The sequence below is a fragment of the Camarhynchus parvulus genome, chromosome 3 (genome assembly GCF_901933205.1).
Source record: "Camarhynchus parvulus chromosome 3, STF_HiC, whole genome shotgun sequence".
Classification (NCBI taxonomy): domain Eukaryota; kingdom Metazoa; phylum Chordata; class Aves; order Passeriformes; family Thraupidae; genus Camarhynchus; species Camarhynchus parvulus.
In genome coordinates, this window is record NC_044573.1 from 90,565,354 (window position 1) to 90,589,491 (window position 24,138).

General features: G+C 38.3%; 1 protein-coding gene across 2 annotated transcripts in view; it reads left to right on the forward strand.

Moving 5' to 3' along the window:
* IBTK (inhibitor of Bruton tyrosine kinase) overlaps nt 1-19,277 on the forward strand; it is a 54,193-nt gene extending 34,916 nt beyond the window's left edge. The window contains exons 21-29 of one of the 2 annotated variants that reach the window (XM_030944865.1): nt 127-239; nt 830-978; nt 1,174-1,337; nt 2,503-2,595; nt 3,720-3,875; nt 8,631-8,783; nt 15,263-15,331; nt 15,432-15,564; nt 17,909-19,277. In XM_030944865.1, the coding sequence (XP_030800725.1) occupies nt 127-239; nt 830-978; nt 1,174-1,337; nt 2,503-2,595; nt 3,720-3,875; nt 8,631-8,783; nt 15,263-15,331; nt 15,432-15,564; nt 17,909-18,034 (1,156 nt within the window). In that variant the 3' untranslated portion in view covers nt 18,035-19,277. The remainder of the gene's footprint in view (nt 1-126; nt 240-829; nt 979-1,173; nt 1,338-2,502; nt 2,596-3,719; nt 3,876-8,630; nt 8,784-15,262; nt 15,332-15,431; nt 15,565-17,908) is intronic. The other variant, XM_030944866.1, reaches the window with a different exon arrangement.
* The last annotated feature ends 4,861 nt before the right edge of the window (nt 19,278-24,138 follow it).

The window sequence follows — 24,138 nt, forward strand, 5'->3', positions numbered from 1 at the left end:
GAGATGAGGCACTACTGCTTGAAGTATAACTGCTACTGCTGACTGAGAAAGGTGATGACATGGGTAGTTCTCAGTTTCTTTGGCTTTAATGCATTCTGTGGGTTTTTTTGGTCTTTTTCCTATTAGGGAAGCCCTTTTCAAAAAAGCAAAAACTAAGGCAAAAAAGAAGCCAAGAAAACGATCTGACAGCTCTGGAGGATATAATCTGTCAGATATTATTCAGAGTCCGGCCTCTACAGGTCAGTGGGAAAGAGATTCCTTTCAGGTATAAAACCAGAGCATGAAGTGTAATATGCAATGCAATTTCTATATTTCAAGGAGGAAATCTTAGAAAGATTATTTCTTCTCTAATGAACACTATAGTTGAATTTAAATAGTGAATTCTTAAGATAAGGGTTTTTTTGAAAGGATGTTTGTCATTGTACCCAAAGTTCAGCTAAAAGCATGTATTTTATCAAATAAAGATAATACACATTTTCTTATGTGGTTTTAGTAAGTGGAAAATTTCTGTTGTGGTTTTTTTTTCTGAAACATAAAGAATAGATTATCCACTTTTTATTGAGAAGATGGTAGAAGAATTTAAAGGAAAAGTGTTGTTATTTGTATATTCTGAGACAGAAGAAGAAAACTGGGAGTAATGTTATTCTGAAAAAATATTTAGGATAGCAAAAAAATTTGCTTATACTTACCACTGGCTAGTATTCTGGACTAGGTAAACTTCTGATTACTGTATATTCATCATATGGTGTGAATAATTTTTGTGTGTATTAAGCATTGTTTAGTCTGGCTCTCATGATTTAATATTTCTACTATCCTTTTGTATTTCTAGGCTCAGTAAAACTGGATAAAGCTAACTCAGTAGACTCACTTCCAGAACTCTTAACATCTGACTCTGAAGGTAGTTATGCAGGAGTGGGTAGTCCCAGAGACTTGCAGTCCCCTGACTTCACAAAAGGATTTCATCCAGAGAGGACTGAGGTTGGATTTCCTCTTAGCATTTTTTTTATTTATGTTTATCTAGTCCATCAAAAGCAGAGTTTTTATTTTAGAGTCTTTCTGTGAACCTGTTGTACAATGGAGTTGACAACTTTGAAGAGTTGTAGTTTATTTGATTAAGAAAATAAAATTTAGTGTTTGAAGTGTTTATTCAACAATTTTCTGCCTGATCTTTAGATGAAGGAGAAAGTATGCAGTCCGGGTATGAAACCCTATCACCCTAACAAGGAGATGAAGTCATACAAGGGAGCATCAGCAGTGATGCAGTCTGTTCCACAGTCCATTCCCAGTGCCAGACACAGCTCTGCAAGCTCTCCCAATTGGGTAGCAACCAGTTTCAGGTGCAGTAATACTTATAGTCACTGGTTTACACTTGGTAGTGAAAGCTAACAATGTTCTATTCAGACTAAAAAGCTATTTGCTCTTCAAAATGATCATACATTACTTGACACATGAACTCAATATCTTGGTAATTTAATAAAATGAGAATATTTTGTAATTATTAATTGAGAAAAACAATGCTATGCATATATATATATAAATTGTTTTTTAAAATTGCTTCCACTCTGTACTTTTAACATCTGTTTTTATAACACCTACTTGGTTAATACTGTGAAAAATACAGGAGAGTTTTTTGTAGAATTATACCATGCCTGAAGCCTTTGGAAGCTCCACTGTATTTTGACATTTTTTAGGCCTTTAGACTTAAAAGGACTGTAAAAATTAACACCGCAGGTTTAACTGGTATACTTGGTATAATGAAAAATTGAATATTCTTTTTTATCTGTAAGGAGAGATGGAGGAAGTGCTGATTATGTTTTATTCCAAAGCCTGTCCCTGAATTCAGTTGTAATGCAGCTTACTTTACAGATGCCTTTAAGTACACCCATTTTAATTTATAGTTTTTTGTAAAGCTTGAGAATGTGTAGATTTAATTCATGCATATTTCTGTGGAAGTTTAAAATCAGGTCATGTCTGAAAAAGACACCGATACATGAAGTTTGAGAATGTTACTGATGTTTGTGTAGTGCTCTGACTGCAAAAACTGTTTTGTTTATCATGTGAAATAATTTTAATCCTGCGCTTAAAAGAGAGATCTAATCCAATATTCAGAGCTGCAAGCTCTCTATAACTTAGCAGGAGCATTTGACTACTAAATAAGTATCCTTATTTAGCTATTTAATTTTTTTAAAGTAATCATGGTGTTAGGTATCTAATCTTTAGGGTTCTAATTTTTTTAAAGTAATCATAGTTCACATCTTTTTGTTTTGTACTATAATGAGTCTTGAAAGTATTTTTATAGTGTGCTCTTAAATATGTATATATTTATAAAAGTTTTGTCAGAAACATTTTATTTGAGGTTTGCCATAATTGAGGAAACAGACATAAATTATACAACCAGTTACCAATCCTATGTATGATTTAGAGGATTTCAGTGAAGGCTGGAACTGTGGAATGTAAGTAAAAATCAATGCCTTGTAAGGTAACTTTTTATTTTTCATTTAGTCCTGCCAGCCCTCCTGCTATGGATCTGAGAACCATCATGGAAATTGAAGAAAGTATGCAGAAATGTGGAACCATGCCAAAGGCAAATTCAAGGTTGGTAAAAAACCAAAATCTATAAAAAAGTGTGATAGGCCTAAGTTGTTATGAATTTACTTAGTGGTTTAGGCCATTTAGTTTAAAAAAAGCAGGAGAAAAGTTGTGCTATTTGGTTTTGAACAGCTTTGTTTACTTCATTATGTTGTTTTTCTTTGAGCATACAATATCTATTCCTTTATTTTACTCTTAGTCTTGCTTTGTCAACTACTGCAAAAGAGCAAGTAAGCTAGTATCTTAAATAAGTGGCCTGTCCTGCTGAGCCTTTCTGTTTCTGACCAAAAAGAATTAATTCTTGTCCGTAGGACTTTGGAAATTACTTGTGCGCAAGTACTGGATTTGGAAAGGTCATTTCTTGTCTTGCATTCTCTGTCCTCTCCCAGAAACCATATCTTGATGTTAACAATTCTTCAGACAGAAGCCAGTGGTGTTCTTTCTTGTAGATGCATCCCAAAAGACACAGGGAGATAAATGTGCTTTTTTACAAGGCAGTGTGTTAAAGCTAGTGTTGTTTAAGTGGCAACATACGGAAGAGAAGAGGAGGTGACTTTCATGACCTTTGAGGTGTGGCTTTCTTATAAAGGAGACTTAGGACAATACTCATGGAACCTGGTAGAGGCTTCCTTGATACATAGGTTCAGAAACTACAAACAAAACAGCCAAGACTGAAGAATCCAAATAGCTTAGGAAAGAAAATTGTTGCAGATAGAAGAAATGGCTTTATGCTGTTGTATACATTTTTTTAATGTATGAATATTTTTGGTTTAAGGGACCTAAGCTTGAAAATCTCTAAAAAAATCACAAGATTAGAAAGTAGTCTTCATCTTGTGGTAGTCCTCTTTTGGTGACTTGATTCCTACTCTGCATGTTTTCATTTATGGACATCTATGTGAAGAATATTTCTATGATGTTTTCTTTCTGTCACTCTTGATATTAATTGATCCTCTTTTTTTTTGCTTCCTAGCCATCTGAGCCCTTGTTCCCCCCTTGCCTTTTGGCACTCTAGGCAAAGTATTTTTGTTTAGGAAAGAAGTTATTTCTCAGTTTAATTTGCAGGATTAAAGGTGAGTCATCTCAAAGGACATGGCTCTTACAACTTCTTTCTTTGCAATGTTCATTCACAGCAGAATGGTGTCTCATGGAATCAAGCTTTCTCAGAAGCAAAGGAAAATGATTGCCCTGGCAGCGAAAGATAATGGAACAGCTAGCAGCCCAGAGCCTACCACTCTAGTAACTGCACCACCTCCACCCACAAAAGTTGCAAAACTGGGGAATGTGTGGTATGTTATAAATCAAATATCAATTCTTTTTCTTTAGAGAGTTTTTACATTGAATAGGCAGACTGAACTATTTGAATCTACATTTGGAAGTAATCTAGAAATTCAAAGGGGGTAGGGAAATGCAGTGGTTGCAGTTTAACAGTTCTTTGAAATTTTACTCTGAGTCAGAAGACTGCATCCCATCTGGTGCTTTGCTGTGTACGATGTTGTATTTGCAGATGGTGTTGAAGTAAATCACAGAAGAAAAAGAACTAGCTCTGAAACTTAGTTAGGAAGAGGTTATTGAAAACCATTATGAATGGTGCTTTTTCTCTGTCAAAACCAAAGGAAAATGTTAGCCCTTCCTGGGGGAAGGTCTAGAATGACTGCACTAGAGAAAACTGACTCAAATTAGGGATAACAAAGTTAGCTAGGTGTCTCGGAGCTGGAGGGAACATTGGGTGCTTCTAACAGTTTTTGTGGTGGAAGGATGCATAGGGGTTTAAAATGACTTTGAATGCTGATCGCATACAATTTAGGATTTTGAGTTAATATCATAGTAACTAATGCAAAAATAGTTTATCATCTGTTCAGTGCATTAGGTTTATAACAAATATAATAAGGTGCTAGCCCAAGTTGTGCTTTGTTCTTCACTTTTACTGTTGGTGTTGGATAAAAGCATAAACAAAACATACAGAAGTTTCAAACTATGTAAATTTAATGGGTTTGATTATCTCAGGAATAAACCTATTTGCATGCTCTAAGCATGAAGTAAATGTTCATTTAAAGTTCATTTAAGTAAATGTGGCCATTTTTCCAGTTTTCCCTGTTCAAGAAGGTCTAGACTTTTGTTGCAGATTACATTTGTACTGTTACCCTAGAAGAATTGTCAGTCTCCTCTCTCTGTAGCTTATTTTGTTGTACCTCAGTGGGAGCAAAGGTTTCAGCATACCCATCAAAGTCGCTCTTAAGCTTTCTGTCTTCTCTATTGATTTTCATCCATGTACACCTAATACTAAAATTTAGGGTCTCATTTACTCCCCCAATCCCTTAAATTTGTTCTGATGTGATATTAGGCAAAGCCCACAATTTTATTTTTAAGAGGAAAGACAAATGAGTTGGTTTGCGTTTAAGGATTCAGACTTTTCCTGATCTCTGAACCTTGACAAAAGGAGAAACAAGGTTTGCAAGATTCATCTTCTGAAGTCTAGTGAGTGGATGAATTTGTATCCTTAAAACTGGTCCTCTCAAATGCTTTGAAGAACATGCTACCTGCTTTATGCAGGTGATTTTGCAGGTCAAGCAGCAGGTTAATTATTTGCCTTAGCTAATGGAGGTGTCGCAGGGCTGTTACAGCTCTGAGGCTTAAGATTTGCTAGGAGAAACTGATGGTTGAATCACATGTTGATGAGCGCAGTAAACACTGAGTCATTCTATCCTTTATTAAAAAAGCGATACTCTATCTGCAATTTGTAATCTCACCACTTATGTTGTAATTATCCATGAAGACAATTCCATATAAAAATTCTAAGAAATAAAGACAAAATTGTTTATAGAAATAAAATGAAGGTGAAGGAGAATTTCCATCCTTTTATCATATGCAGTGACAAAATATGAAGGAAATCCTGAGGCAGCTGATGTCTTCTTTGTCTCAGTCTTTAATAGTAAGATGAATCATTGTCCAGGTACCCTGCCCCATGGGCTGGAATGGATCCCCGATAATCCAGGGGGAATTATGTGCTACATGATGTGCTACACCTCTTAGACACACACAGGTCCGTGGGGCTGGGTGGGAGCAACCCAAGGGTACCAAGGGAGCTGGTGGAGGTGACCACTGAGCCACTTTAAATCATTTACCAGCAGCCCTGGTCAAATAGAGAGGGCCCTGGTGTCTGGAGGTGAGCCAATATGACACCTGTCTAAAGAAGGATTGGGTGGAGAATGGGGGACTACAGGCCTGTCAGCCTGACCTCAGCTCCAGGGAGGCTCATGGGGCAGATCATCCTTAGTGCCTTAACATGGCATGTGCAGGACAACCAGATCGTCAGGTCTAGCCAGTATAGATTTAAGAAAGACAGGTTCTGCCTGAATAATTCATCTATTCTCTGATAGATAATTCTTTACCTATTGAGTGTTTTTTAAACTTCAAATTGCCTATGAATTCTTCCTTGCTTTTAAAAAGCAAATAAAGTCTGATTTTTGAATATTCCTTGATAAATGTCTCCAAAAAGTATATTGTGCTCTTAAGGTTCTGATTAAACAGTTTTTGGAAAGAGCTGGGCCTACCGTGTTACACAAACCATCTTAGGTGGAAAGGCTAGGGTATATTTCAGGAGGGTGGAATCCAATCTAACGCTCATGTGGTCACCGTGCGTGATTCCACACGTTCCTCCTGCGTTCCTCTGGCTGCCGATCTGGAAAATACCGGTAGCTCAAGAGTTCAAGCACAGAACCAGTGGGAGCTATATGAAATTTTAAAATTAGGCCTCGCTGCTGGAAGAAAGCATTTATTGAATAAACTTAAAGCTGCTTTAGGCAAGTGATCAATTATTCGATTGCCCCTGCTAGTTATTTAAAGTATTTTTTTGTGTGAGGTGGAATGGTTGTTACTCATCTACTCTAATATTATATTTGCAGAGTTAGCCTGTAAATTCACAGTGGACTATTAATCGACTGCATTTGGCAGTCGATTGAGCTTTCCACACTTGCAATATACTCAAAGCCATAGAAATTGTGTTCCAGTGAAATCAGATACTCAACTTGGATGTTGAATGCGGTGAAGCACACTTGCCAGAAGGGTGTGGGACCTTCTGGCTTTTTTTGGTTGACTGAAAGTCTGTTATACACTATGCCCTACCTTTTCCACCAAGAGAAACCTCCAGTTTCACAGTTTTTTGGGAATCTGAAACTTTCTTTCTTCCTTTGAAGAAAACTGAAAATTAGAAGGGAAAAATAAAATACTGCTCTAGTAATACTTTGAAAAAATGTCTGATGTTAACTGCATGTTGACTTTATTAGTTCTCTAAACCTACTTTGATCAAGGAAGTGGGAGTGTTGCCTACATGTTTTGGGCCTTTTTTAAGCTCAAGAGAGTCTATGGCTTTTCAAGACCAGAGGCGTGAAGAAATTCAAAGTCTCTTGAGAATTAAAAATTGTGTATCCTGATGTCTAGGTTGTCGGTTTGACAGCTTATACTTAGCATCAGCAGCTGTTTTGGAACTCCATGCTTTGATGGTTTGCAGTTACGTCTTAGAGAACCATAGTCATACTCTATGTTTTTTTTAAGTATAAATTAGTTTTTCTAATTTTGCAAATTAGACAAAAATGTCAATGTATCTGACAGAACAAGCTGCAATTTAGAGTTGTTACATGTTTGGAAAATTTTTTACCACTTTTCAGACAAATAATTTTAAGCCACAAATAATTGTTTTGGATAGGTTCACAAACTGAGAATGACACAGTTGATTTTTTTGGGAGATGTTGTTTGTGGGTTGGTTTTTTTTTAGCTCTCTGTTGCAAGTGGATCTGATTGCAGTACAGAATTTTTATGGAAATGGGTAAATCAAATCAAAGTAGGCTACTTAAAATGTTACTAACAGAAGCAGCTTCTGTGACAGCAGATCCCATGGACCATATGTCTACTCAGTATAATAGTTTTGGGGGAGCTCTGGTCAAACACTTGCCTGAACTTCTGTGTGCCAGCTGGTGGTAGGAACAGAGGATATGAAAATGACTCTGAGCCCCTGTATCTGGAGGTTCCCATTCTGCTTTCTGTGTCTTCTGTGTTGCTTATCCAATATTTAAATAAAAAAAAAAGATCCAGACTTAAGCCAGGGTGGTCTAACATCAGACATAGATTTCAGGTGCTTTTGTTGTAACATTTCAGATACAAATGTTGCACTTTTAAAATTCCTTTGTTACCTTAAATTGTGTCCCACCCAGATGTAGCTTTAAAGTCTTTGACTTGGGATGCTGCTCTTCTTATGGCAGTTGCGCAAACAATTGGCACTGTATAAAAAGCTTGTTTTACTTCTGTAGTGTTTATGAAGAATTAATTCCAGAGCCTTGATAGGTAAGAGAAGGACTCATGGTAACTGCCTTGAATTCTGTAAATAAAGAGGTTTTGGGTTTGGAAAGTGTTCATGATACCTAAGATGCTAAATTGCTGTATTTTCTTACTGGTTTATTTTTGGAAGATAATATACAGGCTCCAATTCAGTAACTTGTGCTTGGACAAAAGAAAATTGAGGATACCAGTTTCTTGGGAAGAAAAGATCAGGTGTACTTGACTTTCATGGTGGTAAACTGCCTATGTTAGACCAACAGTACCTGGAGCATTGTGATTTATGAAAATACGTTTCAAGGACTGGCACTGTTAGAAAAGGTGCAGCTTGTCTAAGAGAAGCTATCTATGAAAAAAAGAATTAATTTATGAAAAAATGAGGTGGGGAGAATAGGTGGAGGGGTGGGGTTTGATTTTTTTTTTTTTGTTCTAATGACATTTCAAAACTACTGGCTTCCTCTGTTCTCATAGATATTTATTTCCTGTTCTTTATCTATATGACCCAAAATGACTTATTGTAACAGATGGGGTCTAGCAGGATAATGGTGGTATACAAAACCTAAGTAACAATATATTTTTAGTAATAAAAGTATTTTTATTTGTATATTTATGTAGAAAGACCTCTTTGCTATCTGAATCATGGAATAATATGGGATCTGGGAAAGTGCAAATATCAAGTGCATTGGTTGTGTTTCATTTTTGTTTTTGAAAAGGTCATCTTCATTACATTCTGCTTTGCCAAAGTCATTCCGTGATCTTGTGATGGAAGAAGAAAAATGTATGAGTGTGAATAATTCACCGGGTACTGGTATTAAAAGGTGTGGTTATAAAGGATCTGAAGATTCATCTGTCCAAAACACCATAAGGTAAGAATACATTTTTTATGATTTGTCAACCATTGTACAAGAAGCACAATGATCTGTTAAATTCTGCTGAAATAAGAATAAAATTGTGATTTAAAAAGAGCATTCTTCTGATGATTTTGTTAATAAGATTTTATGAATGAAATACTCTTAAGAATAGAAAGCTAAAAGACTTGAACAATTTAATGCCACTGCTAATAGTTTGTTTCAAAGTGTTTGTGTCTATATAGATGGATACATGTTTTTATATATTTAAATATGTATGTATATATATATGTGTGTATATATATATATATATGTGTATGTATATAAAAACTTCAGACTCCAAACCAAACATATCTGAATTTGTTTGCTTATGTATCTATGTATCAAATGATAAACCAGTATTTTCTAACCTCTGCACTAATTAGATATTCATGAGCATTTAGATATGGCATTCATGAAACATTTTGCTAAGAAGTATTTTTGTGTAACCACTGAGTGGATAAAACTAGTTTATTCAAACACAGTTCTGACATTTCCTAATCTGAGTTTTCTTATAAGGTGACTTTATTGTTTAAGTGCAGTTTTTCATGGATTAAGCAGGCTTACAGAAACATTGATGCACTGGTTATGTCTGTGTATTATAATTACTATGGGGCTACAGTTCTGAGGACAAAAATAAGGCACGTGTGAATAATATCTCTAGTTATTAGACAACGTTGCTCTTTGGTCAAAATGTTTTAGCCATGCATCCTCTTGCTACCTCTAATAGAATCTCTGTTCTGGGTTAAAATAACTGCTTAAGCTGAGGAAAGAATTTCAGCCTTATTCTTGAAGGTCTGTATGATTGAACTGCCCACCCACCTGCATCTCTTCCCCCTATCATCAGTAACTTTGAATGCGAGACATTTCAAATATATTTACAAAACAGAGAGCCTGAAAATCTTACAGACTCTGTCACCTACTATCTGGAAGCACTGCAGACCAGCTGACCCACAGTGGTAGGGAACCCAGGTATGACAGCACAACTGGCTGTCTGGTGGCTTCCCTGGTAAAGGCACAGCCCCAGTGTGCCAGAGGGAGGTGAGCAGGGCAGGCTCTGTGGCAGAAACCAGCATGAGCCACAGTCAGTGAGCACAGACAGGTGCATTGGGATCAGGCAAGGTTGACGTCAAACCTGCAAATCAAGTCAGGGTCAGGAGCAGCAAAGCTGGGCTTGGCCATAGCTGCAGCATAGCTCAAGAAAGGCCTGAGGGACTGAGCTTAAGTGAAGCTCTTGCATAAAGAGGGGGACCTTCTGTAATCCTTCACACAGCTCTTCTTACAACACAACTTCAGAGGAATCTGACTCAAGTTTACGCAGCTGTGCTGAGGGAGAAGTTTGCAGAGCTGTGGGTGCACAAGGAGCTATGTCATTTTCTGGCTGTTTTTTTATGAACTCCTGTTCCATTGTCTTCCAGTAACTGACTCCTCTGTGAGGAAAAGAAAGTTCTGCTGGGTCTTGCTTTTGGTTGTTCAGCTTGTATAAAAACTGGTGTTTCCCTAGGACAGAAGTAGTACATGTTTTACTGCTATATAAAGAATAAAATGAGGATAGAAATGCAGGAACATTGTGTGTGGGATAGTGTCTGAGGAGAGAGGTAGGAGGCATTTGGAGTGTGTGGGATGGTGAGGCATTCCTCAGGACGAGAGTGGTAAAGATGAAGTTACTGTGGTGAGTGGAGGTGTGGGGACATGAAACACAAATTTGCAGGACAGGTATTGTTCATTTTGTTGCTAGGACAATAATAAAACTTCTCATTATATAGGAGATGCCAGGGGCTGGTGATAAGAGAATCTGCACTGGATGATATTATTACCTTTGCCACAACAGCTCTGTAATCTTCATAAAGTAATTTCTTTTCCTTTTGCATTGCCCTGTCTTGTCTGTGCAGTCTGGCCAGTCTGCACACTCTCAAAGTGGACTATTTTAGCTGAATGCAGGTTTAATACATTAAATGTCCGAAAATGATATATTAAGCTAGTGGAAGACTAGTAGATAGCTAAATTGACTATCATCACTTTGAAAAGAAGGTCCCTCCAAAGCCATTTCAGGTTGTTTTTGAATTGTGTCTGAAGATGCCTTTTTTTTCTAGTAGGTGTAAAGAGCCTAGGTGACTAGTCCCTCCTTCTGAAACTTAGGAGTAGAGTTTCTAGTTTGAGGTAATTTTATTTTTTTGACTGTACAGTTTGTCACAATAGGCTCTGATTTTTTTACCTGAGGCATTTAAGGGCTATTTATGTGAAGATTAATTATCCACACCCTTACCCCTTCCTTTTTAAGGGGAGGAAATTACACAAGTGTAGAAATAAGCAATCCTCATCTATTGATGTCAGACTTGGCGATGGGACACTGAAGATGCTTGCATGACTATATGTTCCTGTGTTGTCTTTCTCCTTTGGATAATTAAACTGACAGTTTTCTTATATCTCTGGATGAGGGTATTTTGGATGGTGAAGTAAGCATTCTTCTATGTACTGTCACTTTCCAATTTTTCGCAGTAAAGGTTTGTGTTTTTTAGGTAAACCATGTCATGAATTGTGGTGATTTGAACTGCATTTAATCCAGAGGGAGATAATTCCAAGATCTGGGGCATGTGAATGTGGCTATGTTGTTTCCAGGGGCGTGTCAGCCTTGGGAGTTATGCTGTGCATGTGTAGCTCACAGTCCAAGCTAAAAGCATGGGGCTGACATGACTTAACTCAGTTGTGGCAGCCTAGTTGTGTTCACGGTGCTACTCTAGGGAGCAGGGAAGTGTCTTAGTGGAAACAAGTGTTTGCGGCTTCGTGTGGGAATGGCCTAGTTCTGTCATGGCTAATAATGAGCTAATATGTAGCTCATGACTCAAATGGTATAGCAAAACCCAGGAGGGTTCTGCAGGAGACCAGGCTTTGTGTTCTTTTTCTGAGAGCAGTTATTAGATCAGAGAGGCACCGAACCTGACCTGGTGTCTCATGAACAAATACTCAAGAAACACTAAGGAACTCAGGGCTGGGACATTTTGGTGGCTGCACAAAGAGTCATGGCAAGTTCAGCCAACTGTGTTAATCACATTGGTTCAGTACTGATGATGCTTGGCTGGTTTATTTCCATGCAGAACCATTTATGTGTCTGCATCAGTCTTAATTTCTAAGACTTCCAGATTTCCAAGTTCTATGTTTCTGTGGCTCTTTTTCCATTTTTCTGTATATGCTAGCTTCACATTTCCTGTGTTATTCCATTTCTAGTAATTTTGATGCCAGCTGAGGAATTAATTTAGAATGTTGAAATATCTGCAGTTGATTTAATATCTGGACTGAATGTCTTGTTAGCAAGAAACACAGATGTACGTATGTACAAACAGCTTCAAAATACCTGGACTTCTTCCTACATTTTAAAGCCCCATTGACTTTAAGTCAGGGAGATGATATAGGTATTTACTTATGTTTTGATCACTAGAGTGTACTGTGATGCTGGAGCTATTAATTCCACTTTTGGGAAATTCCTGTTGAGGTGATTTTTCTATTTGTTATTTGGGTTTTTTGGCTTGTTTGTTTGTATAGAAGTCATCAGGTTTGTTAAGTGTAGCAATCCAGTTGGGTTCATTTATAGCAGTGCTGTGAGTTCTTTGGATTGGGAATGGAAAGAAGAGTGTAGCTGTCAAATCAGGTACTGTCAAATGTGCTAGAAGGTGAGTATTATTAAAGCAGGTGGAAAAAGAGATGAAATTGAGAGTTAACATCAGTATAAAAGCACGGAAGACTTCCTTCATCTCCTCTTTGTCTTCTTTTTCTTTGGTTCTTTTCTGTTTTTCAGTGTTGTTATCTTTAAGTGCAGTAAAAGCTTTGAACACATGCAGGGATGGGGCATCCACAGCTTCCCTGGGGGAAGACCTGTTCCAGTGCCTCACCACCTTCACAGTGAAGAAGTTTCTCCTAATATCTAGACTAGACCTGCACTCTTTCAGTTTGAAGCATTGTCCTGACATTACATGTGCTTGTAAAAAGTCCCTCTCTGTCTTTCTTTCAGGGTCCCTTCATGTATTAGAAATCAACAATTAAGTCACTCTGAAGCCTTCTCTTTTCCAGGCTGAACAAACCCAATTCTCTCAGCTTTTCCTTGGATGGAAAGGTGTTCCATACCTCTGATTATCTTGGTGGCCTCCTCTGGACTTACAGCAAGGTCCATGTGGTTTTTGTGCTGAGGATGTCAGAGTTGGATGCAGCTAAAAAAAAAAAGTGCCCTGCTTTGAAATCACAGAATAATTTTGATTATGTAGTTTAGCTTCCTACTCAAAGTCAGTGAAACTAGATCATGTTACTCAGGACCTAGTCTGGTTGAGTTGTGACTGCTTCCAAGTGTGAAGATACTCCGACTTTTTGGGCAACATGTTTCAGTGGATAATCATCTCTGTATGGTATTTTTATTTTTCCTTTTATCTATGTGGGATTTACTATTCTGCCTCTTGTGTATGTTGCCTCTAATCTGTCATTGTGCTCTTCTAAGAAGATTCTTGCTTCATCTTTCTCTGTCCTGCAGTTAAGTAGTTGAAGACAGCAAAGAGATCTCCCCTTTGCTGCCTCCCTTTAGGATTAACAAAACACATTCTTCCAAATCCTGGACTTGTTCCAACCTGACACCATCCTTCTTGTATTGTGGAGCCCAAAACTGAGGATGATGCTCTGTATGTAGATGAAGGAATACAACATCCTCTGCCTGCCTTGCTGCAGTATTGCTAGCACAGCCCAGCATGCCGTTGTGTCTCTGCTGCAGAGGCACTGGCTGGTAACATCGTGCACTTGCTGTCAGCCAGGACTCTGCAGGTTCTGCTTTCTCTCTGCTGCTTTCTAGCCAGTCAGTCCTGGCCACTGCTGCCTCATGGGATTGTTCTCTTCCAAATACAGGACCTTGCACTTGCCTTTGAAATTCATTGGTTCTCAATTGCCCATTTTTCCAGCCTCTTGAGGGCTTCTGAAAGGCATCCTGACATCCAGAATATGCCCCATCCCCAACCTCTCCACAGCCAGCTGTGGCCCGCTGAGGGTCTGTTCTGTTCTATTCTGTTCTACCAAAGATGCTAAACAGGATTGCTTTCAGTACCAGTCCCTGAGGACCCCTGCTAGTGCTTGGTTTCCAGTTGGACTTTGTACAGCTAATCCATTTCTGGACCATTTTCCACCCATCTCATAATCCATTTACTCAGTTCATATTTTTCAGACTGAGAACAAGAATGCATGACCTGGCAATGTGCATTGTTTGTTTTGTGGGAAAAATTATGTTTTGTGACAAAAAGCTCAACACGATTAATTTAAATCCGTTTTTTATGATGGATGTTAGATTTCAGATTTTTTGAGATCTTGCCCTTACTACTTAGTGGTAGGAATCATGTTTTTTGTTATCCTTGGAATTGTGTTCTGGGGAAAATATTTCAGACAGAGAACTTGGTAGTTACTGGAATTCTCTTAACTTTCTATAGATTTCTTTCTGTTTTATCCAATAGCTTGTGGTCACTTACAAAGGATTACCAAAGCATTAAAAAAAAATTACAAGTGATTTCTTTAAACAGCAACACCCTTAGAGTTGTTTGCAGTGCCTTAGAATAATTCAAAAAATGTTCGCCAGCATGTCACATTATGTTGTAGCACTTTCTTAAGGTTCTGGAAATTGCAAAACTATTTTGTCAAAGATAGGTATTAAATCATGAGAATAGGGCCCTCTCTTCCTACTGGCATAGGATTTTTCTGACAAATACACTTGTCTCTTAATGAATACAGTGTAACAAATGTGAGCTTCTTTTTCTTGAGAGGTTAACATTTTGCAACTGAATAAAATATCCTCCTGTCAAGAACTATATAGATATTTCAAGATTTTTATTTTTTCTATTCTGTTAATTTTAGTTTTATGCTGTTCTTGTGAGTGTGAGAGGTGGTTACAGGATATGTACTGAAAGTCCATAATTTCTGGGTTTGCACTCAAAGAATTTACTCTAGTGAGATTGTAGCACTGACTCTTTTGCATGAAACACTTACTTTGAATGCAGGACAGTTCAGTTTTTTATCTTGAATCTTTATCCTTTTAACTTGAATTTTTTGTTCATTCATATTAATTGCCAACTTTTATGGGTAGTGCTGTTAGTGCATAACTCAGTGGGCTAATTGACGTGTAAAAAAGCAAAAGAGCCTTTTTTTTTAATAATCAGAAATGAAACTTCTTTTATCAAATCCTCAAATCTTAGGAAATGCCAGAATTAATGCCAAAGATGAAGTTCTGTTAGGGTCTGGTAGTTAGAAATGAGAATCAGTGTCTTTTTCAGTCTCAGTATCACACTTAAAAACAAATTCCACGTTATATCCTAATGTCTTTCCTCTGTAAAAATCCTACATATTTGTTGTGATTTCCTATTGCAGTTTTGTATTTCACAATAAGATGTAGGAGAATGCTCTGCCAATGACTTTTTCTTTCCTTTCCTACCTCTCTCCAGGTGCAGCACTAGAAGTAATTCAGGTCTGGAAGACCATGTTCTGGATTCTCCACAGCTTGAGAGTCATAAGTAAGTTTGGTAGTGGCATAGGTTCTGGAACTTCTTTACTGTGTGTTGTGCTGACCTTGATACTGCCTCATAATGTTGTTTGTTTTTTCTTTTTTTGCAGTCCTTGGTCAACAGCATCACCAGCCAGCTCTCCTGTGATAGCACCTGTTATGTTCTCAGCCATTGTAGAGGAGGAGCTCCAGCAGGAAGCTACTCTTATTAGGAGCAGAGAAAAACCTTTGGCGTTGATCCAGGTAAAGTGCTAAGTTACTGCTGCTCTAAAGTAACACGAGGAGTTTCCAATGGCTCTTTCAGAGATCAGTTATTAGTATTAACTATGTATTAATGCATGTCATTTACATAATGATAGTAAATATAATTTAATAATAACTTCACACTGCTATTTGATAAGGTCTGTTAAAGTCAAAATGGCTGATAAATGTGATAAATGTATTTGCAGCTTCTGAGAATGGTTGAGTTTGGAATGAACCCCTGGAAATTGTCTAATCCAAACCCCTGCTCAGAGGAGGTTTAGAGCAGGTTTCTCAAAGCCAGACAGCCTTTGATTATCTGCAAGGATGAAGACTAATGGCCTCTCTAGAAAACCTGTTCCAGGGACCACCCTCACATGAAAAAAGATTTTTAAATGCAATTTTCTGTTTTCAATCTGTGCCCTTTGCCTTCTACTGTCTTTGGGTACCCCTTAGAAGAGCATGGGTCAGTTGTCTTTATTCTCTCCTAGCAGGTATTTATACCCTTTGATAAGATCACCCTAAGCCTTCTTTTATCCATGTTAAACAAGTTCAGCGTGCTCAGCATCGTCTCAGTGTCAGGTGCACTGGGCTCTTATGCCATGTCACTGGACTGTTCATTATATCCCATGTTTCTCTCGTACTTGGAGGTCAAGAAGTGGACCCAACGCTTCAAGTGTGTCTTGCCAGTGCTGGGTAGAGGGAAAATGTCATCTCATTTTTCTGGCAGTGCTGTCCCTCATAGAGCACAGGAGACTGTCACCCTTCTTTGCAGTATGAGAGCACTGCTGGCTAAAAGGCTAAATTGTCCACCAGGGCCCCCAGCTCCTTTTATGCCAGGCTGCTTTCCAACTTGTCAGCACTCAGTGTGTACTGGTGTCTGGGATTTTTCTTCCCAGGAGCTGGACTTTGTGTTTCCCTTTCTTGAACTTCATGAGATTCCTTGTAGCTCTTTTTTCAGCATTGTCTGGGTCTCTGGCAGTACAGCTGTCTGGTATATCAGCCACTCCTTCCCATTCTCTACTGCTTGCAACCTTGCTGAGGGTGCACTGTGTCTCTTCCTGTGGGTAATTGATGAAGATGTTAAACAGTACCAGTCCTAGTCTCAGCGTTGGTGTGGTGGACTTTGTGCCACTGGTCACAGCCCCTTTGAGATCTCCAGTTCTGCCAGTTTTGTCTGTCTCACATTGCATTTATGAGGTCTGTTCTTAAGCTTGTCCACTTAAACTCTTAGTTAATACTTAAGCTGTACCATTTTCCCAGGAAGCACCTAGTGGTCATTCAGATCCCCTTGCCCTTCTTGAAGGTAGGAATGACACTTGATTCTTAGTCCTCAGGAATGAACCCTTATTGCAACAATTTTTCAAAGGTTTTTTTAAGAGTGGTCTTGCAGTCATTTTGGCTGGCTCTGATCTCCAGGACCTGGCATTGCTAGAGACATGATCTTTACACCAAAGACCAAGATGAAGGTCCCCAGCCTTTTCCATGTCTTTTTCATTCAGTAGTGGATCCATGTTGTCATTTTTGGTGCAGTAGAAGCCTGTTTTGCTGCCCTTCATATTCCTTGCCAGATTTCACCACAGATGGCCTTTGACTTTCTTAATTCTTGTCCTTTCTGGTCACACAGTGTCTCTGTTCTCCTTCTGTGTCACATTTTTCTGCTTCCACATCTTGTATGCTTCCTTTTTTGTTTGAGTTTTGTCAGGAGCTCTTCTTTTCAGCTGTGCAGTCCTCCTGCCATTCTTATTTGTCTAGGAAGCTCATTGGCATGGCCTGTTCTTGAGCTTGGCAGAGATGATCTTTAAAGTCAACCAGCAGTCCTGGACCATTCTTCTTTCTGGGGCCAAATCCCATTAATTTTTCTAAGTAGATGCCTTCATAGTCTTCTATTCTAAAGTCCCAAGTTTTTTGCCATTTCTCTTGTTCCCAGCTTTCAGAATCCTGAGCTCCAGCATCTCATTGTCATTGCAGCCAAGGCTGCCCTCAACCTTCACATCCCTGACCAGTCCTTTTTTTTTTTGGGCGTATGAGATCCATCAGAATGTCTGCCTTATCACCTCCTTCATCATCTGTGTTAAGAATTTTTCACCAATGGGGAGGTGTCTTAGAGTGTTTGTGTCCAGCTCTCTTGCTTTTACAGCAGGTATTGAGGTGCCTCAAGTTTCCTATGAGGAGCAGGACCTGAAAACATGAGGTTTCTTCAAGCTGTCTGAAGAATGTATCATCTACTACTCCTTCCTAATTAGGAGGTGTGATGCATTCAGGACCAGTAAAGCCAGTTCATAACCATGCCTATGGTGTAAATGTAGACCTGACACTGACATACATGCTCTTTTTTTCCTTCCAGATTGAGGAGTGTGCTATTCAAGACTTATTAGTCCACTATGAAGCTTTTGACAACCCTGAAGAATTTGTGACCGTTGAAAGGGCTCCACAGGGACCTATAGCAGCACCTATGTGGAACAAGCACTAATTTGTACTCTTCACAGTCCTCCCTCTCACAGTTCTCACAGCTGTATGTGCACTTTTGAAATCGTAATTCTTCTTACCAGTAATACAGGACTGGAAGAATAAGAATCATGTAATTTTTAACATCAGCATTAAACACTGCCCATAATCACTAGGTATTTGTTAGAGAGAATGAAATAATGTGTTCACTGTGTCCTTTACCCACAATATCTATTGTATGTATGTTTTGACAGCATTTCTTTAATGACACCTATAATTAGTAATGGTACATGAGGCTGTAGATTGGGAATGTATTTGCTAATCTTAAGTTGTAAGGGTTTTTTGTAAAATTGACAGGTGAAAAGCGAGTGTTTATTTTGTGATTTAACGTGGAATTCAATGTGCAGAATTAAACACCTTTAAAGTTTTGGGGTGTGTCCTTCAGACCTTTCTTGCAAATTGGGAATATTGGGAAAAAGTTTGTGCTTGAACTTCATGTAAAAGTATAGTTTGACAATGCAGTTTTTCTTAAGTTATGTGTGCGAGTCCTGGTTCTCTGGTTGCTGTGGCCAGCATGTTTCCCTGTTGTGCCCCAGGCTGTGCCCAGCCATGGCCTGTGCTTGGCTCAGCTGTGCATGTTTGTCACTGCTGTGAGTGAACCCTGCCTTGGAGCAGCCAGCTCTGTCTTGAAGTAAAGCACACAGCTCAAGAGGATGTGGTGCCACTTATTAGCCCATCTGTAGTCTTACTCTAGTAAATATGATATGGTTTTAGAACCACTGTGTTTGGGGATGATTCACTTGCAGTGCTGAGGAAATCAAAGATCAGTGTATACATTGTTGAAGCTGTAGGGGTGAGTGCTTGACTGGGAAATTTGCAAATACCTGAGCTGCAAAGATTATCATAGATGGCTTTCAATATTGTGTTCCAAAGTTCTCTGTGCCTGGTTGAAACAAATTTATAGATATAAGAAAAAGAAAAAAAAAGTGTAGCCTTATCTGCAATATTTTGTCTAGTTTGTCTTGTTTGTGTAGGTGTGTTTGAACTTGTGCTTCCTCAGTAATGTCAGTACTCATGAACTCTGGAAAACTGGAATGGAGAGATCTACAGAAAATGAATGTAAAAAATTGATCACTGTGTGATAAAAGAATCTTGAAAAAAGTGATGTAGATATGTTTTAATGATTTCAGGTCAAGCTACACCAAAAAAATCCCACACAAAAATTGTAAAAAAAACCCAATAAACCATAAAATCTTGATTTATACAAAGTTAGTGTACTTTTATATGCTGTCTATATATAATCAATTATTTAGGTAGCTAGAGTAATTGATAATATTTCTTCTGTGTCTGAAACAAGAACTGCAGACATTTTGAAGCTACACAGGCCAGGAAAGATGTAGGTTTTAATTCTGTTTTGAATTCTACTGGTAATTCATTCACTAAACTGATGGTAATACTTGCATTAAAGGCTTTACTTGGTGCACTAAAGGGCCTTAAGGCCTGCCGAAACTATCCTCTGGTTTAAAAGAAAGCTTGTGTACTGTGAGAAATAACTATAGAAGCAGCAGGCCTTTCCAGGTGGGAACTAATTTATTATCAAGTGTAAAATTGCTGTGAATTTGTTAATTTGCTTTTTTTTTCAAAATAGGCCATTGAAAATTATCCTGAAATTTTAAGAGGATTGATGTTTCCACCATACCAAAGAGCTTGACTGCTTTCAAGTTGTGGTTTTGTTGTCACAGTTTGTTTAGGCATCATCACTGGTTATATGTAATATTCATAAAAAAAAGTGAAGAACGATCAGTGTACCACTCTTCTGGAGTTGAGAATACTAAACTGCTGTGATTGAAGAGCTTTGTTAAGGCTAAAATGTGTCACAAAAAACTGTCATTTTCTAGCTCAGATGCCCAACTTTGTGGCCTTTTTTCTTTATGCCAAACATGAATTCAGCTCTCATCACATTTTGTCATTTCTGGGCTTGTTAACTCCTTTAACTTGCACAAAACCAGGGTTGAATTCCCAGGTTCTGGTGAACATAATGCTGCACATCAGAGTTTGCAGTAAAAAACAATATTTCACATATAGATTTATAAGTTAAAGGACATGTATTGCAGCTATTTAGTGTAAGAAATACAACTTTAACAAAAGGATTCTACTGAAGTATTTGTTTTATCTCAAAGACAAATGAACCATCCTCTCAAATAAGTTTCCTTGAATAAGCATTTTGCCTTTTCTCCTTCATCATTCATTATCCCCAACTTCAGTAACTTCTTAAAAAATAGAGGGATAAATAAAACTTGCAAATTTTGCTCCTTCAAATGGAGGAAAAAAAACCAATTTAAAATTTAATACTGCACTACCTTCAGGACTTGCTGTTACTGTGTCAAGGCATTTGAGGAATGCATAACTTTTCTGCACTGTATATTGAAATGAAAATGTAAGTAAAATGGGAGACTTCAGTCAGGTGCAGAATCTTTGCTACTTTTGTTCCTCAAGGGTAGAGGTTGTTTTTAGTGACTAATCTGACAGTATTGTTGAATGAAATTTCCATATTAGGACTGATTGTGCAACCTTTCACAAAACAGAATTGACAAAAAAATTACTGAATTTCCTAATTTAGCTTTTGTTATAAATCTTGATGATACCTTCCTACTGTATGTTTTTTAACTGAATTCCCCATCCCCCACCCTGTGGTTAGCATCATTTGCAGGTGGTGATAGATTATTTTAGCTGCATGTTTTAAAATTAACACTTTTGAACTTCAAATGTGTCCATTTTTTTGTCCTCATGCCTGCCCCTCCTTTTTTTTTTTAATAATATAAAAAGAGACTCTGAGCTCTTTTGACAGCATTCAGCTTGATTGTGTTCATTGATTGTTCTGTAATTGAAATGATGTTCTGCAGCTCCTTGGCAACCTGGACTCTCCTCCTTACCCAAACAATTGCTAGCTCTGATGTAAAGACAAGTCAGAACAGAACACTGGTTTGTTAGATCATATTCTAAATATAAAGGTAAAAGATTTACACAGGAATAAAGTAATTTAAGCCCTTAATCCTTGACTTGCAGGATGTCACCAGAGACACTTTGTAGTAACAGGAGCTGTCAATTAAGGCATCAAATTATCTCGGAATGTATTCCATCCATTCTCACTCCAAGAAAAGTTTGTAAAACTCCACTAAAGTGCCAGGTACTTAAACTGAAGGGAAAGATTTTCTCTATGGCCTGATGTGTTGGAAAATGGTGAGATGTTGAGGCATACAAAATGAATCCCTCCTGTCAAGGCTCTAGATGTGGCAGACCTAAGAAATGCCAAGAGAGAAGGGACTATTTTTGTAGTGTTTCAGGTGTCTAACCTTGAAAAAAAAACTTCATTAATTGCAGAAGGCCAGCAAATTCACAAACACACAATCTAAGTTTGAAGTGAAAGAGTTTTAGCAATGATGCAGCAGAGAAGTTCTTGTGAGTTTAGGGAGTCCCTCTAATGGCTTGTGTGAGATGTTTCTTGTTCAAGAGAGTGGTATCTGACACAAACTCTACCTAGAAAGTTTTTGCTTTCCAGTAAAATTCTTCCTGAACTACAGTGTGTATCACGGAACCAAAAAAATGTCATTTTTATAGCAGCTTTCAGATATCTGCATGGACACTCATTACACTAGTCCTTCAGCACTTGTAAACTTTGCGTGGAGGAAAGGAAGCTGGATGTGAAGAATGTGCTGGAAATGAAGATACTCCTCAGGTGAGGTGCCTGTTTTTCTAGCAACCGTTCTGCTTTCTGTTCTCTTTTCTGTTTTTCTGTTTTTCCCTCTTTTTCTGTTCTTTAGTTTTTCTTTCTGTTGTTCTGTTTTTCTGGTTTTGTTTTTCCTTCTCTGTTTCTCTATTTATCTTTATTTCTATTCCTCTTTCAGTCTCTATATTGATTTCTCTTTTTATTTCTCACATAGTATACTATTTCTTTAACATGACCTGTCTTTTATCCCCTTGTTTTGTGGCACCTGAGTAACATGAGAAAAGAGAAAACTTTTGCAATGGCTTCAGATAAGGACTGGCAATACTAATAGTTAAAAGTCTGCTCTTTCGATCAGCTTTGAAGAATGCACTCTGGTTTATCAAGGTGTTGCTTAAAGCATGCTTTATTTCCTGTGATTCAAGTGACTGACCATGTTCTGTTTTTATACAATATATAGATTTCAGCTCAGGCCTGAAGCATGAAATTGGGCCTTGGTGGGTGGTGAGTGACTGAGCCGAGGTCGCAGACAGTAAAGAATTGGGCAGTCAAGTGAGGGCAGCATGACAATTCTGGAGTGACTTCTGAGGACTCTGCAGGGGAGTTCTCTCCAGGTCCTGGTGTCTGGGCTGGGTCTTCTGCACCTCCATTCAGAGCACGTGAAGGTGCCTGAATTGGCATGTCTCCACCTTTGCAAAGAGGGAGGAAAATTCCTTGGTTCGTGTTTTCATGGAAACACCATGAGTCTGTCAAAAGCATTAGCTTTGTGCTGAGTGAATTTTCTTTGTGTGGCTCGTCTTGGAGAAGGAAATACCCAGTCAAAATGAGGCCACTCAAAGGGATTCATAATCTCATGGAGTGGGAGAACAATGTGCTCGTTCAACTGCAGTTTTCTTGGAGGAAACTGATCCAGGGAGATAGGAAAGTTTGAGTCAAGTGATGGTTTAGGAAAGATCATCACACTCCTTGATCTTGATTTAAATGAATTCTTTGTAGATATACAGAGTTGTTTTAAAACACATAATTTGTAATGTTTGGGGTCAATTCTTCCAAATCATGCATGAGGTTTTCCGATAATGACGGAAATATAATTGTTAAAAGCAGGGGTATGCTTGGGGGATTTTTTCATGTTTCATTTGCATAAAGGATGTATGAAAAACAGATAAGCAAGCAAACAAACAAAGGCAAATTGACCTTACAGCAGACTTAAACAGATCCCCTGCATTTACTCTCAAGCAAAAATGTACAGCTGAGGTAAAACTGAGTTGGTTCTCTCCTTAATAGTCATAATTTTCATGAATAATTCTCAAATAAGAACATGAGCAGGGAAAAATGGATACAGAAATTTTTGTATCATTCTCATTGCTGTAAGATTTCTTTTTTTTTTCCTCTTCTTTTTTCCCTTCTATATTTTAAAGTTTGTTTCAGGAAGATAGGGAGAGCGCAACACCTGAGCCTGGATTCTCAACTAATTTCTCACAGGAGTAAACTGTTTCCAGATTTGTCTCCTCAGACTGCATGCCATTAAAGTAGAAGAGGGGTCTTTCTTCTTAACACAGTCATTTTGCCATCCTGTAATTCTGTAGGAGTATGTCAGGTATGTTTGCCAGGCAGTGGACCCTGACTAGAAGGAAATAGCTGCCTGTGCTGTAGGTCAGGTGACTGGGAGAGTGCCAGGTGCCTTTGCTTTAAGCACAGCCGCTGTACCTGCTGCGTGAGCACGGCTGCAGCCCCTGTACTGTGGGTGAAGAGGTCATGAGAGCTGTTCAGGGAGTACAAACTGCTTGCTCCTGCCTCCTGCTCATCTCTCTGCAGTCTTCATGATTCATCAGCTGTGACTGCCTTCAGTGTGACTGGGCTTCTGGGCCAATTTTTTATCTACTGTTGTAAGTTTGTTCTGAATGGGACCCCACCATTTCTGCAGAGGTCATAGATGACAACACAGCACTTGGTGATGAGAGCTGTGCTTATGCCATTTGGTGATACAACACTGGGGACAACTGATACATTAGCAAAAAAGAAAAAGGCATAAAGGATGTATTAAAGTTATTTTTCTCTTTTCTGTATACACACATACAGCTATTTTTGTTCACCTGACCTTCTCTATACTGCCTCTATTGCAATAGGAGGGAAAAATGTGCAAAATCTAAGTCTTTTTCTCACTATGTGTATTTTAAGATGTTTACAAGACACCCTGCCCACGTTCATGCGTACTGCAAAGATGGAATTGGACTGTGAGTGCAGCAGGGTTTCCAGGATCACATCTTTGTGCTACACAAATAGCTGCTAGCACGTGGGCTGAAGGAGAATGTGTGTGCATGCACGTGTGCACAGCTGTATTTGCTTATGGTTGTAGAATTGAATTATATTGCACCATTCAGCAAATACAGCTAATGTGTTATCTC